This window comes from Numenius arquata, chromosome 12 (assembly GCF_964106895.1).
Source record: "Numenius arquata chromosome 12, bNumArq3.hap1.1, whole genome shotgun sequence".
In the NCBI taxonomy this organism is placed as follows: Eukaryota; Metazoa; Chordata; class Aves; order Charadriiformes; family Scolopacidae; genus Numenius; species Numenius arquata.
Window position 1 is genome coordinate 35858349 of NC_133587.1, and position 16817 is coordinate 35875165.

The following is a 16817-nucleotide window of genomic DNA, read 5'->3' on the forward strand; positions in this document are numbered from 1 at the left end:
AATGAGTAACTTTGATTGTGCTAACTGTACTTCAGGGAGCTTGTTTGAAATCTGAAGAACTTGGTTGCTAGAAGTAATACAGAGAAAGTAATTCAAATTTGAATAATTAAACTAAGACTGAGGAGGTCTATTCAGCAACGTTTTTGCAGTCTGAGGCTAATTTGACTTTCCAGAATTTAGCGCTGGCTTCAGAATAACAAACGCTGTTACCTAATGCGGAGGAACATGCTCAGGGGTTTGGCGAAATATTCCCACAGCTGACAAGGGGAGGTGATCAGTAACCAAGGAACAGATGTTGAATTTAATTATTTTTTCAATGTGTTTCATTGTTTGGTTGTCTTTGGTGGTTTTTTTTTTTTTGAAGTAACGGATAGACATTTTTACCATCAATTTTTGAAAGTGAGAAAGTAGGTAAACGCCTAGAATGGTTATAGTAGATAGACAGTAGGGAGTTGGAATGTTCTTAATGTTTTCTGTTGTTTGTTTACAGTACACCAGGAATAGTGTAGAAATAAACAGTGAACGCCCAAATATCTACCTACTTTCAAGAAGTTTTCTGTTGTTTTCTTTTGGACTTTGATAGAATTAGAGCTGAAGACAGTGATCCCTTGTGAGAGAAAGTTTCAATTACTCTTTATAAAGGCTTCACAAAAACGAGAGTAAAATCTAACAGCTGTGAATTTTTTCGTACTATTTAAAGTAGTCAACAGGCATTCAATTGAAAGGAAGCTCTTTGTTGTAATTTTTTAAATAATGCTAATCCTGCAAGCAGTTACATACAAAGCTTAAGCTGATGTATCAGTCGTCTGTTCTAAATCCATGGAATGGTCCTTTTGTAAAAAGTTTGCAGGAATTAAGTAAACAGTCAACACTCTGCAACACGGTAGTTCTGAATTATTTTGAATCTAAGCATACCTAACACTTGGACTAAAAACAAATTATTACATATTTGATTTTTTTTTTAAACTCTTCTCTTGAATCATCATTTTGTGTAACATCATATGGAGAAGTGTGACAGACGTAAGCAAGACTAAGTATGTTCCTGTAAATTGCTTTAGGTTCACTATGAAGAAAGTAATTTTCAGGAACTTTTTCATCTTCACCACTGTTTGTTCGTTTGTTTTTTTTTTTTTTAAGAATCCCATTTCTAATTTAAATGCTGTTTGTCATTTTCAAACAGATCATTGGAAACTGTGTCTCAATCTTGGTGCTAAGCTCCGCGTTGCCAGTGATGTCAAGGACACTGGGTAAGTGAAATAGAAGTATAAAACATTGCAATAAAGGATGTTAATTAATTGAGTTTAAAAAAATGGAAAAAAAAAAAAACAAACAACACAAAACAAAACCCCAAAACCAAACGCAAACAGCCTGTAGCTGTACCTTTCATAGGATGTATTTAATTTGCCATCACTTTCCATAGAAAGAGCATGTATGTGTGGTCTCCTTTTCTACACCAGCATAAGCTGTGGAATATACATTCTGTGTCCATAAACTGCAGAACATACATTCTAAAAAAAAAAAAATTATGCTAAAAACTTTCTAGAGAATATATTCTTCTAAAAAGGCAGGTCAGATGCTAAACTTCTTAAACCAGGAGATAGTGAGAAGAATAGACATGGAGACTTGCTTGTTCAGGGTAGCATAAAATAGTTTCATGTTCACTGTGAAATTACAGTGCTCAGTTTTTGTGAAAAAATACATTTGGAGATTTCAGGTATAAAATTGGAGTTGAGTATAAAATAAGTTGAGTGCAGATGTCTTTAAAAATGGTTAATGACTCTTCATTTAGTAATTTTATCAGCAATGATATCGGGCTTCTTTCCCTTTCCCTAAAATAATCTGCTTGCATTCTTTGTTACTTCAGTTTTCAAATACAACAATTTGGAATCCAGCATAGTAGAACTGAAAAAGTTCTGATTTTGTTGTTAAGAAGTGGCAGTAGCATTTGAATCGGAAAAACTATTTTAACCAGTTGGAAAGAGAAGATGTTTCATATCTTCGCTTTGTTTAATTAGGTAATCTTCAGCTTGAATTCTTGACGTGAGATTGCAGGGCTATTATGCGTTGAAGTAGTGCAGAGTGCTTGCGGCTAATGGGAATTTCATTGGGAACGTCAAACAGAACAAAACCAAAATCTTCATCTCGGGCTGTACAAGTCTTAAGGACAAGTTTAGGAGTTTAAGCTCAGGCCCAGGGAGCAGAAACGTGTACCCAACAGTTCTGTAGCCGATGTTCTTTTCAGCCAGAAAACTGTCAAATCAAGAGTAGTTACTATTTTCCAGTAAACTAGACTGTATATTTTCATGCTGTGTATATCCAGAGATGATGAGTTTTATTAGATCTACTGGATCACTTCTGTAACAAACAAAACCAACACCTGTAATGCATTTTGGAGGGTTAAATCTTAAAATACAAATTCTAGAGCTTGTGTTTTAAAAATCTGTAGTAAAACTTCCCAAAAATGCAAAAGAATAATTCAAGTATTTAAAGTACTGCAATTTTAAAACATAGCAGTATGATAAAGACCGAAGTAAACCAGTTCTAGCACTTAGAGCGAGATGTTATGTTGAAAAATTAGTGTGTTAGAATAGCATTGGAACATTAGTATTTTGTCCACTGTCACTGCATTCATCACTTAAAAAAATAATAAAATCATTGTTAATGATCTGTGAGATTAACAGTTGATAATAAACGGATTCTGTGGAAGCGAGTATACATGCTGGGGGCATTGTTGTCTCATAGGAAACAGATTAATGGTAAAACTCACTTAAAAAAAGACTAACAAATGAAATTCCTGAATAGTTTGCCATAGAGATAAATAAAAGAAGAAAAAAGGTGGAACAATTAACACCCAGCTAACAAATGCCCCGTCACAGCTGTCCAAACAGGATTAATAGAGTGTATTAGAGTACAGTGAGTCATGTGGTGCTTTGCAAAAATATCAACATGTGTCGCACTCCACGCTCCCGCCCTGTGGCACTGAATAGATGAAAAGAAATAAATATGTTAAGCAGATTCATAGTCTTTTCACTTTATTAAAAAAGCGAGTTTGTGGATTACACAGAAGAGACTAGACTTCTTCATTATGGGAAAGGTAAAAAAGCAAAAGTTATCTAATACGTGTACTGACCCTTTTTAAGTCTTAAAAATGGAAATATGAGAAATTTTCTGTGTGTTTCATAGCATTCTCATAAGATACATAGATGGTGGATGTCTCTAATATGTCCTTCTTTCAGAACTCCGGGAAAGCTTTTACTAAAATAAGTTAACTCATCTTTTCCAGAATATTTTAGTCTTTTAACAGTCCTTCTTGAAAAAAGTTTCCCGCCAGCACCATATGCCAACCACTGTGAAACAAATTGGGAACAAAGCACTTAATAGCCAGGAATATAGAAACAAACAGCATTGAATTTTCTAATGTACAAAACTATTTCTAGAATTCTTCTCTTGATTGTTATAGTTAAGTAAATAGCGACTTAAAACTTCTTTGTATAGTCTAAAAACAGAGTATTTCTTTTTTTTAATCCTGAACAATTCTTTAATGTCTTATTTGGTGAATTGTCACCAGTTTTATTGGATGTATATTTGTGTCCACTAGCGATGTAGCTTTCTGTTCAGTTGCTGAGCAATCTTTCAAATTGCAGTCCTGGGATATCTTTTTTTCTGTGGGCTGAGTAGATGTTTCTGTAAGAAAGTCAGCAAAAGCTTTTTAACGCTTTTCTCCCACAAACTTACAAAATGATAGTGTCAGATTTTTTTTTTTTTTTTTCTGATGAGCAGTGACTTTACTTGTAAGAGGAAAATGAATGTAACTTGCGGACAATATTTTTCCCACCTGCTCTAACAGAAGTGTCAGGCTTCATTTTGTGTTTGTCCCCCTAACGCCCGCTCTGATGCCAGCTATTCTCCTCCATCCCTTTGTGTCACGGAGTATTCTTGCTTTTCCAGAGAACTCTTTTCTCGGTGCTCTCGCTGTTTGTTTCATTTCCTTTAAAGGTCTGGGAGCCCATACATTGGAACTTGACTTTCTCAATTTTCTTGTAGCTCTGCAGTCCGACCAAAACACACTCTGCTGCTTTGAAAATATTCTGAAGGGCACTGTCTGTTTGCCTTCAAGTGTGAAAGCAGCTCCGTGGTTATTGTTATTCATCTCTTGCTGGTTGATTCAGGCAGCCGGTTTCTTCTTCTTGTGTTAAGAACTTCTGTGCTTTTTTGCTATTTCTCCCTCCTCTCTTGCTGTTTTGATCAGCCTCAGTAATTTTTTTTTTTGCTTTATTCTTTCAAAATTCTCCTTCTCATTTTCTTTGTTTTGGCATGTTTTTCTTAGATGCTAAATTTGATTTCCCTATTTTTTTTTTATTTAATTGACTGATTCTGAGTACAAGCGTGTGTACCTTTTAACACTGGGATAGCCGGCTGGGAGTCTTGGCTCTCGAGGTACAGTGAGATTCCCAAGTGCCAGGTTTACCCTTGAAAGGAAGGAAACTGGCCCTTAAGTCTGTTCTGTCGCTCCTCGTTTATTCTCACTGGTGAAGTCACAGTTCGTAAAAGCCCCCAAAACCTTTTAAAATAAGACGATAGAAAACTTGCTTCAGTGGCCTGGGGTCTGCTGTGAGGAAGACCTGTCAGCGCTGTCTTTCAGCCAAACTCTCTTCCCCCGGTGGAAACGCTCTGTGACTGCAGCGATGGGTAGGGCTGGGACAAAAACTGCCGCTGGAAAGATGTGCTGACTCCGAAAAAACACTTACAAAGGCTTAATGTTTGCTGTAAGTTGTTGTGGCTCTTGTGGAAAGGCTTTCTGCTACCTGTATTTTTTAATAGGAAAGCCCATGGTGCGTTTCATCCTTTTCCAGAATAGATAAGGATTTTGTAGAAAATGAGATTTCAAGCAGCTTTCATACCAGTACTGATGTTTTTCCTAGTTATATTTATTGAAATTATACAAGCAGAATTCTCATCTAGAATAGACAATTTACTTCAGCTCATGTTACTTGACCATTTTACTAGGAAACTTAAGAAACATTTTGATAAGTGTGTCTTAGAGTGGTCCATGAAGGGGAAAAAGACCTTGAGAAAACTGTCTTGTGTGTTTAACCATGTGTCTTACAGTATGTTGTCTGAAAGAATATTGCTTCCGTATGTAAAAAGTAAAAGAATGACATTTTTATGTTTCTTAAATGTAATCAAGGTTTTTGATGTAAATCTTAAATGCAACTTTAACAGGAATCACCAGATTTGATCTTCTTGGAGACTTCGGAAGGTTTAACTGGCTGGGAAACTTCTATATTGTATTATCATACAACTTGCTCTTCGCTATCATGACGACGTTGTGTCTGGTCAGAAAGTTCACTTCTGCCGTGCGAGAAGAGCTCCTGAAGGCATTAGGTAACAGAGCACTGACAATTCAGTTGGTGCTTGAACCTTTCCTTTCTCCAGCCTCGATACCTTGATGTGCCGCTGTTAAAGTTCTCTTACAACTCACAGAAACCTTTCCTTGGTGGAAGTTTCTGTAAATTGAGGCGAGAATGCATAACTTGGTGTTACTTTGTTTTGGAGAATTGAGAGCGAAGGCACAATGTTAATCGTAATGATACGTCTGTGTCCTTACTGATCTGCCGTTAGATCTTCAGCCTTTAGGGAGCAGAGAAACATTCCCATTGCTGCTCAGCAATGATTCCAAAATAAACTTCAACTTGTGTGTGGGTTGGCCTTTTTCTTTTTTTTTTTGTTTATAAGCAACTTATTAATTCCCTAAAAATAGTTTAGTAGAAGTCTTAGCTGCTTTGTTGTGATGCTTTTTTTTTTTTTGTTTTTGAGCACCACATGGTCAGAAAATGTTTGTACAGAACATGCAGGATCTTAGTAAGTGGCCAAGTAAAATCCATACTTGAGATCATCAAAGTTTTGATCAAATTGTGCACTCATGTTTCTTGGCCGTAGAAGAAAGGCTTGAAACATTTGATACTAAGAGGATAAAATGTACGTATTTAGAAATTGAGTTGTTACTTACATCTTGTCTTTACTAATTAGTGAAGCTCCTACCTATTTAAAACCCTGGAGTAGTCCTTGCCTAAATTGAGGGGAGTAATGGGGACACTTCGGTGTTTATAACGGCAGATTCAGCTTGTGGTGTCTCAAAGGTACTTACGTTAGTTATCGCTGATCGGTGCGTTCCAGAGTTGTGACCCTGGTAAACTAAGTCCAAGCACTTCCCAAAACACACCTCTGCTGGTGGAGATTAAGTTGAAATCAGACTGACTAAATAGGGAAATACAAAATGGCTGGTAGCGTAGGATTAAAATGATCTATTCTGTGATTTTTGATGTTGAGTTTTGAAGCTCCGGGGGAACAGATGAGTGTGCCGGGGTGTGTAAATCTGTCAATTTTTATGCTGAAAATATTTTCAGAGAAGTTCCATTGTTGATTGAGGCAGATGATGCGAGTCTGATGGATTTGACGTTATCCCCCAGCTTTTTGTTAAGGTCATTTTATGAGAAGATCTTGATTCATCTCTATCACTTGACTTGCAAAATCCTTTTTTAAAATTTTTTTTTTGTTTTGCAAGCGTTTTGACTGTAAAGATATTACTTTTCATAACATAATGGCTGTTGCAGAGCTCTGAAGGAAATAAATTAGCATCAGTCTGCATGGGCTTATAGCAACAGGTCTGGTAAAACTTTAAAGTTTGTGTCTCAAGGCAAATGATGTAAAAATTTATCTTGATAATTCATGGCACTTTACTGTATTAAACATAGTTTAATAAAAAATTCTATATGTTGAAAGCAGATTAACAAGCTTCAAAATGCAGGTGTACTAGGATAACAGTCACTGGATGGCATCATTCTAGTGGATTTTTTAGGGATTTTTTTTGCATTTTGCCATCACATTGTCTGATTTTTGTATAAATATTGTGATCAAAATGGAGAAACAAAGTAATTGGTAAAAGGTTTGCATTTGACACAAACAGGGAGTTATAAATCTTGAAGAACACAGGTTCCTGACACAAACCGGGTTTGTTTTCAACACTGTGCGTAACCACCAGTGTCTGTCGAAAACTGTCCTGTGGAACTCCAAGAATGGTAACCAGAGCTTGTGTGCTCATTTCTGCCCCGTGCTGGAAACTCCCATAGCGAGGACTAGAGGCTGGTGGAGCATCGTAGGTAATTAGTGGAAGGTAAAGTCCAGCTGCAGGCCCGCGACCAAAAGAATTCATGTCACATTACAAATAATATGATATTGAGCACATTTTGGTTTTTCAGTAGTGAAGTCAGTTTTGGAATTCTAATGATGGAAGAAATTTAACTCGGTACATCAGGGCCCTTCAGTAAAATGTTCAATATAGTCTGCGCTAAATGAGTAAGAAACTTTCCATTTTTGCTCCTTAATTTTAGAGACTTGATGGGAGACTTCAGAGAGAAACTGTAGCAGGAAGGACAGACTGACATTGTGCTTCTTGTGAATAAATATGGTTAAATTTACAATCTTTCCCCTCCCCCCCCACTAAAAAGAGTAGTTTAACTACTGGCCTGGGGCAGGATTAGCACTCAGTAGAGAACTATGCAATAACAACAAATGGCTGGAAATGGAGATTAAACAAATTAGTGACAATGTAGGCCTAAAAACATTATTAGTCATATAAACAGTTTAGAGAGGTGATATGGTCATCACCAACGATCTTCAAATAAGAAATGGATGCTTTTCAGAAAGATGCTGTAGTTGAAAGAAGTATTTCAGGTAATGATTTTGGGTTTTGTAGGTTGACAGAATAAAGGATTGCAGATCTTCCTTGGTTCTTAACATCTAAGTGTGTGATGGTGAAGTCAGGCTGCTCTCACTCCGATGCTCATCCTGTGTCATGGGCTTTTCTCACTCAAAACGCAGCTGAGGGAATTTCCCAGTATTAATTCTGAGCCAGAACCGAATGTCAGTTCTGGTCTTCAGCAAACATGAAGGCCTTGATCACAAAGTAGAATATGGTTTGTATAGATTTGTGGTTGGACTCGATGATCTCAAAGGTGCCTTCCAACCATGAAGATTCTGTGATTCTTTTGAATACCTGTGTGCATGAGACATGGGGGAGTCTCAGTTTTTCCTTATTGCTTAATGTTTTGCAGGATTAGATAAACTTCATCTGTCGAACAATCCAAGAGACTCGGAGACAAAGCCGTCTGCAAATGGGCATCAGAAAACACTGTGATTAACAATCACCTCCAATCAACAGAGCTGAAAACATCAACCTCATGGCATTCCCATCATCTCAGCAGCATATTGATTTTACTTGTTGATAATTTGGGTCCAACCTTGTCTCATTTTTTGATGCTGTGTGCTTCTGAGCAAGTTAGGTATATCCGATTGTTCTCTTTCCGGTGAACTTTTGGTCTGCTTGTTTATTTCCCAGTTAGTTAATGCAGGAGGTGCCTTGAAGACTGGAAGCTGAAGAGAATAATGCATTCCTTTTTATTTGTTGACGGTCTCACATCTTCAGATCTAAACCTGCTACCATTCGAATGCACAGTACCTCCTGTGTTACACAGCCACAGCGACACACGACAACTTTGGGACTCGGTTAAAAAAACAAAAGAGAAAAAAAGATACACTTCAAGCCCTATATGACCCTTACTGGAAATGTAAACTACCTGGAGTAGGTGTCCTTGATGGTAGATAGCCAGTTCCACTGGGACCGTGTTAAAAATGGCAGTAACGGGTAGAGATGAGAGCTGGGTTGGCGCTGGAGACAGCGGGCTGTTGGTAGTGTAATGGCACGAGGCGTTGGCAGAAGCCAGCGTTTTCAGCGTCCTCTTCTCAGCCACAAATGCCAGGTTGCGTTACTGGTAGCCAGACAATGTCTTACTGAATAGAGCGAAGTACAAGATGAAGATTAACTTCAGTGTTAAATCTGAGCCTCGTATGCTTTGTAAAAAGCTGTGTAGACCCTCTGTCACAGCTCTTACAGTTCTGTAAGCTATTGTGCCACGGAGGTCACCTCCCCTACCACGTACGTCCCTGTAAAATTCTTTATGAACTACTGTGTATAAGCAGTACTTGTAATCAATGCAAGTAGCACAGGCCGAGGAGGCTGCAATTGCAGTTTTTTACAATCTTCTTTAATTTGAAGTAAATTATTTCTCTGAATTTATACTATAGTTACCAGGATTTCTGTTCGGTGGCATAATCCAGTATCTTTCACTAGCCTGTTTTTTAATGTACACATGAACATGTATATAGGCCTATATGTGTAGATATCGTAAATTAAATTCTAAGCTTAGAGATGACATAGGTGGCTTGGTAAGTAAAACTTGTGTGTTCAATCTTTGTGGTATGAATTTCCGCGCTGTTACAGTTTAACTGCTCAGAGGCCTTAGAATGAGGATGGCACGGGTGGGTGGTAACGTCCTTCTCCTTAGCGTTACTGCAGCCTTAGGAGTCCTTTACACTGTTCATAGCAAAGAAAAAAACCCACCAACAAACCCCCAAGGAAGTATTTGAAATCTGGTTGCATTTTTGTCCTGCTCTGCCACAAGCGATCTTCAAACAGATGGGAAAGGGGAGACCTTCGGCATGTGCCTGTTACGTAGCGAGTCAGGTAACGTTCCTGTTTGTTTCCTGTTTCTGTACAACAAGTCTGTCTGTCTGTAGTTTGACGTCTCGCACGAGACCAGGCAGTGACAGCTAATTAGCTCTCCAATGTGGTTCCGAAATAAGATAAACCTCGTGTCAGAAACTCTTTGGCTGTTCTCCTGAGGTGCCTGCTCGGGGCTGCAGACCTTACTGCTCTCTCTGTGAATGTCAGCTTTTATTTTTCTTTTTTTTCCTGGAGTGCTTCAAAAACCAGGCTCAAGAATTCACGAGGATTTCTCAGTTATTTTTGCAGCTGCCTTTTCTGACTTGAACTGGGGCGTAATGTAAATACTGCTGTAGTAAATATGATGCTAGGGAGTTACCCTCTTTTTTTGTGTGTGTGATTAGTATAAATTCAGGGTTTATGAAACGTGACTATTGATGTGTTGTACTGAGTCTTGGAAGACTTAAAGTAAAATTGCTCGATTTCACTAAGATTTACAAGCATCTTTTCTGTTGTTTGAGTTTAATGCTGACATTTTAGTGAGAAATCTTTATACGAGTCCCAAGTTCTGCAACCAAGAACAGAGAGCTATAATTAGAAGTTGTTTTAAAATGTGTTTACATTTAAAATACTGGGAGATTTATTATTAGGGGCATCATTCGGGTATTCTCAGAGCTTGTAGCCTTATGTGTTGGCATTAGAGTTAAAAATAACTGAAAAGTATCCACTTCTCCATGCAAGTAATTGTGTGACCAAAATTATCCTCTTGTCTTAATGGGGTGGGGAATTGCAGGGTGTGAGGCTGATTAGCGTTATCAGAATAGTTCTGTTGCAGCGTTAGTTATTTAAATACACTCACCCTGTGAATCTGAAGAAATGAGTTTAAGGAATCGGCGTAGGGATGTGAACCAGGACAGGCCTTGCTCTTTGTGCTTTGGAGAGATGTTTGTCCTGGCATCAGTGACCCAAGATCTTAGAAGAAGGTGGGATTATAACGTGTACGTGGCTTCTGAAAGCGAGTCGGGCAATTACTTAGACTGAGCAGAGGCAGTTCCTGCTGATGAGCGCACGGGTTTCAGGCAAGGCTTCACAACTCTTTCCAAACCAATGTTAGAGCCGTGACTGTTCCCAGCCTCCCACAGTCGGGTGTTGGGGTTAAGGCTGCCTCAGTGAAGATTTTACACTGAAACATGGAGGATGGGGAAAGTGCCGTGTGGCTTCCGAAGCGGATGAGAAGTTCAGAACTACCCTGTGCAGTTACTGTTTTGTTTCAAAATCAGCTGTTTATATTGTGACACTTGTCCATGTTAAAGTACGACTCTGGCTTTGGAAATGACACACTTATGCAAAACTTCTTTATGGATACAGTGCTACAGATGTACTATGTGTAAGACACAGGTCACTATATACTTTTCACAGAAGCATATGGTCACTTAAATACAAGCAACTGGTAATTCATTAATGGATATTGACGATACATTCCTAGTATTTTGACTCATGTAGAGTCAGGTGGTCTATACCTTCAAGGTATATACAGCTGATCTTAGTAACATTAACATCTGCCTCACTTCTTATGAGGCAAAAAGCACATAAATGCTTCCATCTTCAACTAGATACCACACAAGACCAAAAATTAGATGTAAACTGAGTGTTTTAAGTTAGCCGTTTCTTGGCTTTATTCAGTGTTGGTAGCACAATATTAAATGCAGTGGCAGAACTGTAATATTGTGGGGTTTCTAAGCGTAAAGCACAGATACTTATCACTTTAAGCTAAAAGATAATAGTATTGGTTACTGTACAGGTAACGGGTTTTGCATTCATAGGAAGCTTTGTTTACTGTCTGTAATGTGATGTTTATCTTTGGCCCTGTTCCTCCCCTACCTCTTACCCTGTGACTGTTTTAGTGTCATAGAAATTAAAGGATTTGACGAGTTGGTTTCCTTGTCTGCTTCCCAAGTACCACTGGTGGCACCAGAGGCTGGTGCTGCAGCTGGGAGCTCCACGGGATGGACATGTCGGCGGGTGCTGCGGTGATGCTTTCTCTGTATGTCACCAGGAGTGACCGGTGTGAAGGGGGCTGCAGCCCCTGTCTGTCCCACCGGGTCTCTCCTGCTCCCCTGTACGTCTCTGCCGCAGCTGATGTCACTTCAGGTGCTCACATGTGTCCACTGCTGCCTAGTTAAGATGAGATGGCCCTTTTCTTTAAAGGACTTAACGATCTAAATTAGAGACAAATAAGGTAGAAACAAAGAGCAATTGGCTGCTTCATGCATCTGACTTTTCTTTGAATTTTGTAAGAATGTTCTAGGTTATTTTCCTTTCTTGTTCTTTTCCTCCTCGTCCAGAAGCGGGATGGGCTCAGGTGATGTACGTGCAACAGCTGAACCTTGTGCTTAGTGGACTGGCATCTACCATTTTGAAATAACAAATACGGGAAGACAGCTAAATCCTGTTATTTTAAAATCAGAGTATATGGAAAACAGTAATTTTTTTAAATTTAGGTAAAGTCATTTAAGCAGAGACAGTACACTAAGGCCATGGCAATAACCCCTTTAAAAAGGAATGTGCTTAGTTTTGTTTAAAAAAGAGTTGATGTGAACTGTGAACCTTTAAATGCTTTAAGGAAATAAGGTCCACTACCCCCTAGTGTGAGTATTTTTGTTGTTATTCTAGTGCTGACCAGAGACAATATTGCGAACGCTGATTTCCCTCCCCACCCCCGGAATTTCAGGAGCTGAAACCTTAAGCTGAATATTGAATGTACTGTTGGTGAACAGGCGGGTTACGCTCACATTCACAGTGTTGGAACGTGACAAAAATGCCACTTTGGAATTCATCGCATTCAGGGAGAACAATCAAAGCCTAGGACCATCATCCAGATGGTGACAACCTGTGTCACCTTCTTCTACCTTGCCCAGCGCCCTCACCTCAGGCAAACAGTCTCTGGCACTGCCATAGGAAGGGGTGATGCTCCATTTCTGTCCCAGATCAGCCCGAGGTTTGTCTGTCTGCCACGCACAGTTCTACCTGCTGGATTGGGGTACTCTCAACTGGGACCGCAGACTCCCAGGGTTCCCAGGTGACGGCTGTGCGTGTTCTGTGACTGTAGCTCTTCGCTTTCAGCTCCGTTTCGTTGGGACTCAGCAGTCCTTCAGGATTTCCTGGTGGTGAATTTCTGTGCGGTCTGTCCCATGTTTGAGTGGCTTCTTGCTCTCTCAAGAATGCAGCACGGATCTGGACAGACCGTGTCCAGACATCTGGGCAGACCGGACAGACATCTGGAGAGGATCTCCTTCAAGTTTCCCGTTAACAATTAAAGCCTGATGATACCAGTCAGAATCGTAGGAAGGAGAACACACATCTTGTGGGGAATTAACACTACGTGTGACTTCCAGAATCCCTGCTGTGCCCAATAATGGAGCTCACCTCTGCAGACAGTCTGTTTTCAGTTCTTTTTTTCTAGTTGATCTTTAAAATTCCATATTGCTAAAATTATATTTAAGACCCTTATGTTCATGAAATTCAAGGGCTGATGAAACATTTTTCTAAATCTGGCCTTAATTCTTGAAGACGTCTAACATCTTGGCTTGCTTTCCTTTTTTATGTTTTCAAGCCATTCTCTACCTTATTCGGTGGCATTGATGTTAAGAACAGATTCTCTTCTTGACATAGACAGAATGTGAAATAACAGAAGAACCTACATAGATGTGTGAGAACACAAACCAGCAGGAAACTTAAATGGGAAGGTTTTTTGAAATGTTTCACCATTGAAGCACCTCAAGCTCTTCTTTCAAAGAGGAAGAAGAAACATGTATCGTTAGCATACGACAGTTAATTGTATGTTCTCCAAATACACCAGTGATTCACTAGCACTGAAAAGAACTTACTGAGTTCTTCTAAAAACTGGTTTTGTGTTTCACAGTGCAATGATGTCCTTGATTTTAAATTTATAGAAGCCTGTGGACTTGTGAAGATGGCTCTTACTTGCTTGCAGAAAAGCTGAGGATGCTCATGTGTTCTCCATCACCACATTTTTTGAAGTAACTTTTTCATTTATTGCTCATAGATCATTGTTTTTATATATATAGCATTAAGTGTTTTAACAAATAGCAGAAGGTGACTCCAAACAGGCAAAGTGAAATATCCTGTAAATGTTGATCATCCAAACATACCTAAATCCAAGGCATTTAAAAGCTGTAGCGGCATTCAGAAGTCACATAAACACAGAAATTGGGAAATGCCGGTTCTTAAAGACTTCAAGTATCCGACTGTTGGTTTGTACCTACCTGAGCACTTTGGGACGCTGCTCCTAAATTGCTTCTGAAGGTTTGTTGTGTATTAACAACAAGTGTTGCTGTTGGTTCCGCCCCCCGTTAGAGTAAGTTTTAGAGTCGGCATCACTGGATGAAGCTCCTTTCACAAACAGGGCTCTATTTTGCATCCCTGGTGTATTCAGTGCTCCCATAGATACAGCTACCGATGTATCGGGGCACTTGCTTTGATTTTAATGTGTTTCTTTTCCCTGTATAAATGTCTATAGAAAAACATTCCCTAGTTAGAAAGAAATGTTCTTCCGTTAAGAAAATATTAGTATTTATTTGTTCATTTATATTTGATCTGTTTTTTTACCACTAGAGTCTGTTAAAATAATCCTGTCGTTAGAGCGGGTCCTTTAACAACTTACCAAGAGCTCATGGCAGTGTGAATTAGGCGTGAGATGGAAATGGTTTAGTCGCTGCGTAGAGATGGGCTTTTAACCTTCAGAGCGTGAGGAAACTCTTGGCGAGTGCGATGTGCCCGTACAGCCGATTGAGCCGGCGGTTACTGCTGGTGTCCGTGGAACCGTACCACTTACCTTCCTTGTAGAGAGGCTGCAGCTCCCCACGTGCCCTGCGGCCTCGCTCCGTTCCCGTGTGTCGACCCTGGGGAACTCCCTCACGTTTTGATCACAGTCAGACTTTGCCTGGTGCCGAGGTGACTGACTGTTCATGTGTTTCCTGTACCTCTTGCGTTTCCTGTGTATGAGGGTGTTTTGGACCTTCTCTTTCCATGTAAAATGATCATTGAGAAACGTGGCGTGATGGTGGTACCTGTGTTGTGAATACCGTGGATGTGCTTAAATGCTCAAGGAGAAAATTAACTGGTGCGTGACTTCTGTTTTCCCAGTCTGGGCCAAAATACTTAGATCCACAGAATCTGTGTGAGTCACTTTCTCCTCCCAAGTTGGGCCACTCTTTGTTTGTTTGTTTTTAAGTAGGTGTCAAAGTATTTCTGTCTGACTTGGCCTGACTTCTATTGCTGTAAAAATAAATGGATAGAAAATGAAGATACATTTGGGTCATAGATTTGAAATCTTAAGGAGATTTCAAGTTTGGGACACGTACACAAAAAATACGTCTGGATTTCCTTGACCTTCTTGTGGGGTTGGGGACCCAACCCTGCATTACCTAAACAGAAAACACGCGTTGCTCTTGTCTTCGTGAAGCTTTGTCTCTAAAATTCCCTCTGAGGAGATGGAGGCTGTTCTCAAAGTGCTGCTGGGAACTCAGGATCACGGGATCAGCTTCACATGGACCTGGGTCTGACCTGGCGTTTCTATGGATGTTGTGACTGCTGGCGCTGTGACAATGACAGCAGGCAGCTTCTGTCACGGACTTCCAGGTTTTCACTGCAGTGTTACTAGTTCAGATTTCTGTTTACAAAACAAAAATAAATAAAAACTACGCACAATCTTAACGGTGTGTGAGGCTGGGAGATGTTGAATGGAATGGGCCCCTCGTGGTCTGGTTTGTGCTTAAGGCTCTGTAAACTCTGCGGGCTCCAGCACCTGGTGTTTCTTTCCCATGGATGTATCGTGGACAGAGGGAGAATAGAGCTGAAAAACTATGTTTTTAGCATTACTTTAATCAGAACAATTTTCTGTGTACATATCCTTTCCTAGTTTATTTTTCAGTCATCCAGAAATCTGTTTTATAATGCTCTCAGTTGTGGACACTGCTGTGTTACAGGACTAAATGACAACACTTGCCGCCTTAGGTTGACTTTTTTGTGAAAAGCGGTGTTAATGTGTGTTTTCCTTTGTTTGAAATGTTACACAGTGTTTTGTAGGAAGACTTTTTTTTTTTACCATGTTTTCAATAAAGTTAAAGTGTGATTCATAGTGGAGTTTTGCTTTTTTTTTTTTTTTTTTTACATTTTATTTTGAGCAATGAAAAATAAATCTCTGTGGCATTCTGAATTCTCCTGTGAGTAGCTGGTGTGAATGGTGGCGCTGCTTTCTCTTCTTCCTTCCTCTCCCCAATTTAACATGCTTTTGAGATTCTCAAATGGTCAGGTCTTTAAAATATGTGATGTGTGGTACCTGATGGAGAGCCCTGAACATTCAGAGGCGTTACAGCCCTCTGCTTACGACGGGTGCACCATTAATTTGAACCCTCTACTTCAGGGGAGCGGGGTTCATTTACAGAAGAGTGTGTGGATTATGTAATGTATAAGTCATTTTCAAGAGCTTAACAGTTTGACTGAAGGGCAATTTTTACATATTAAAAACTTGACCACTGGGTTTCTTAAACTATTTGAAACTTAAACAGCTTCAGCCTTCCCTTTCCATTTCAGGGGAGACTTTAGGCCATTTTTAAGCTTCAAGAATCGTGTGGCTGGAAGGGACCTGACGAGGATCAAACCCAGCTACGTTATTCCCAGTATGTAACCAGCCGGGCCGGGGCTCTCTGTGCTGTCTCTGGGTGCCACGTTCCAGTTCTGAATTGTCTGAGGTTTCCTAAATGTCAAATGAGTGGCCCTTGCCATGCTTTAATAAGCTTTAATTTGGTTCTGAAGCATCCCTAGTGAGAGAAGCCCTTCTGCTCGCACCAGCCCTTTCCACACCTGAAAGGTTACATTTCCCTTTGTCTTCTCTGTAAAAAGTGACTCTCATTCCCTCAGCTGTTGAACACGGGCCTCGCATCACCCTCTGCTGCCTCTGGGGACACTCCTGTGTTTCTAGAAATGCAGAGCTTGGAACTGGACGTAAAACCTCCCGTTTGAGCTGGAGCTGAAATGCCTTGATATGACTCTCTTCTTGGCAAATCCCGTGTCAAGTACAGAATCCCACAGAATCACAGAATGCTATGGGGTTGGAAGGGACCTCTGGAGATCATCCAGTCCAACCCCCTGCCAGAGCAGGTCCACCCGGAGCAGGTTGCACAGGAACGTGTCCAGGCGGGTTTGAATGTCTCCAGAGACGGAGACTCCACCA

General features: G+C 39.9%; 1 protein-coding gene across 3 annotated transcripts in view; it reads left to right on the plus strand.

The window, feature by feature from the left end:
• The window catches only part of LMBR1 (limb development membrane protein 1), a 68917-nt gene extending 57420 nt beyond the window's left edge, over nucleotides 1-11497 (plus strand). For 2 of the 3 annotated variants that reach the window (XM_074157780.1, XM_074157781.1), the window contains 3 exons: nucleotides 1181-1247; nucleotides 5224-5385; nucleotides 8115-11497. In XM_074157780.1, coding sequence (XP_074013881.1) covers nucleotides 1181-1247; nucleotides 5224-5385; nucleotides 8115-8197 — 312 coding nt within the window. In that variant the 3' untranslated portion in view covers nucleotides 8198-11497. The remainder of the gene's footprint in view (nucleotides 1-1180; nucleotides 1248-5223; nucleotides 5386-8114) is intronic. The other variant, XM_074157782.1, reaches the window with a different exon arrangement.
• Nucleotides 11498-16817: the final 5320 nt, after the last annotated feature.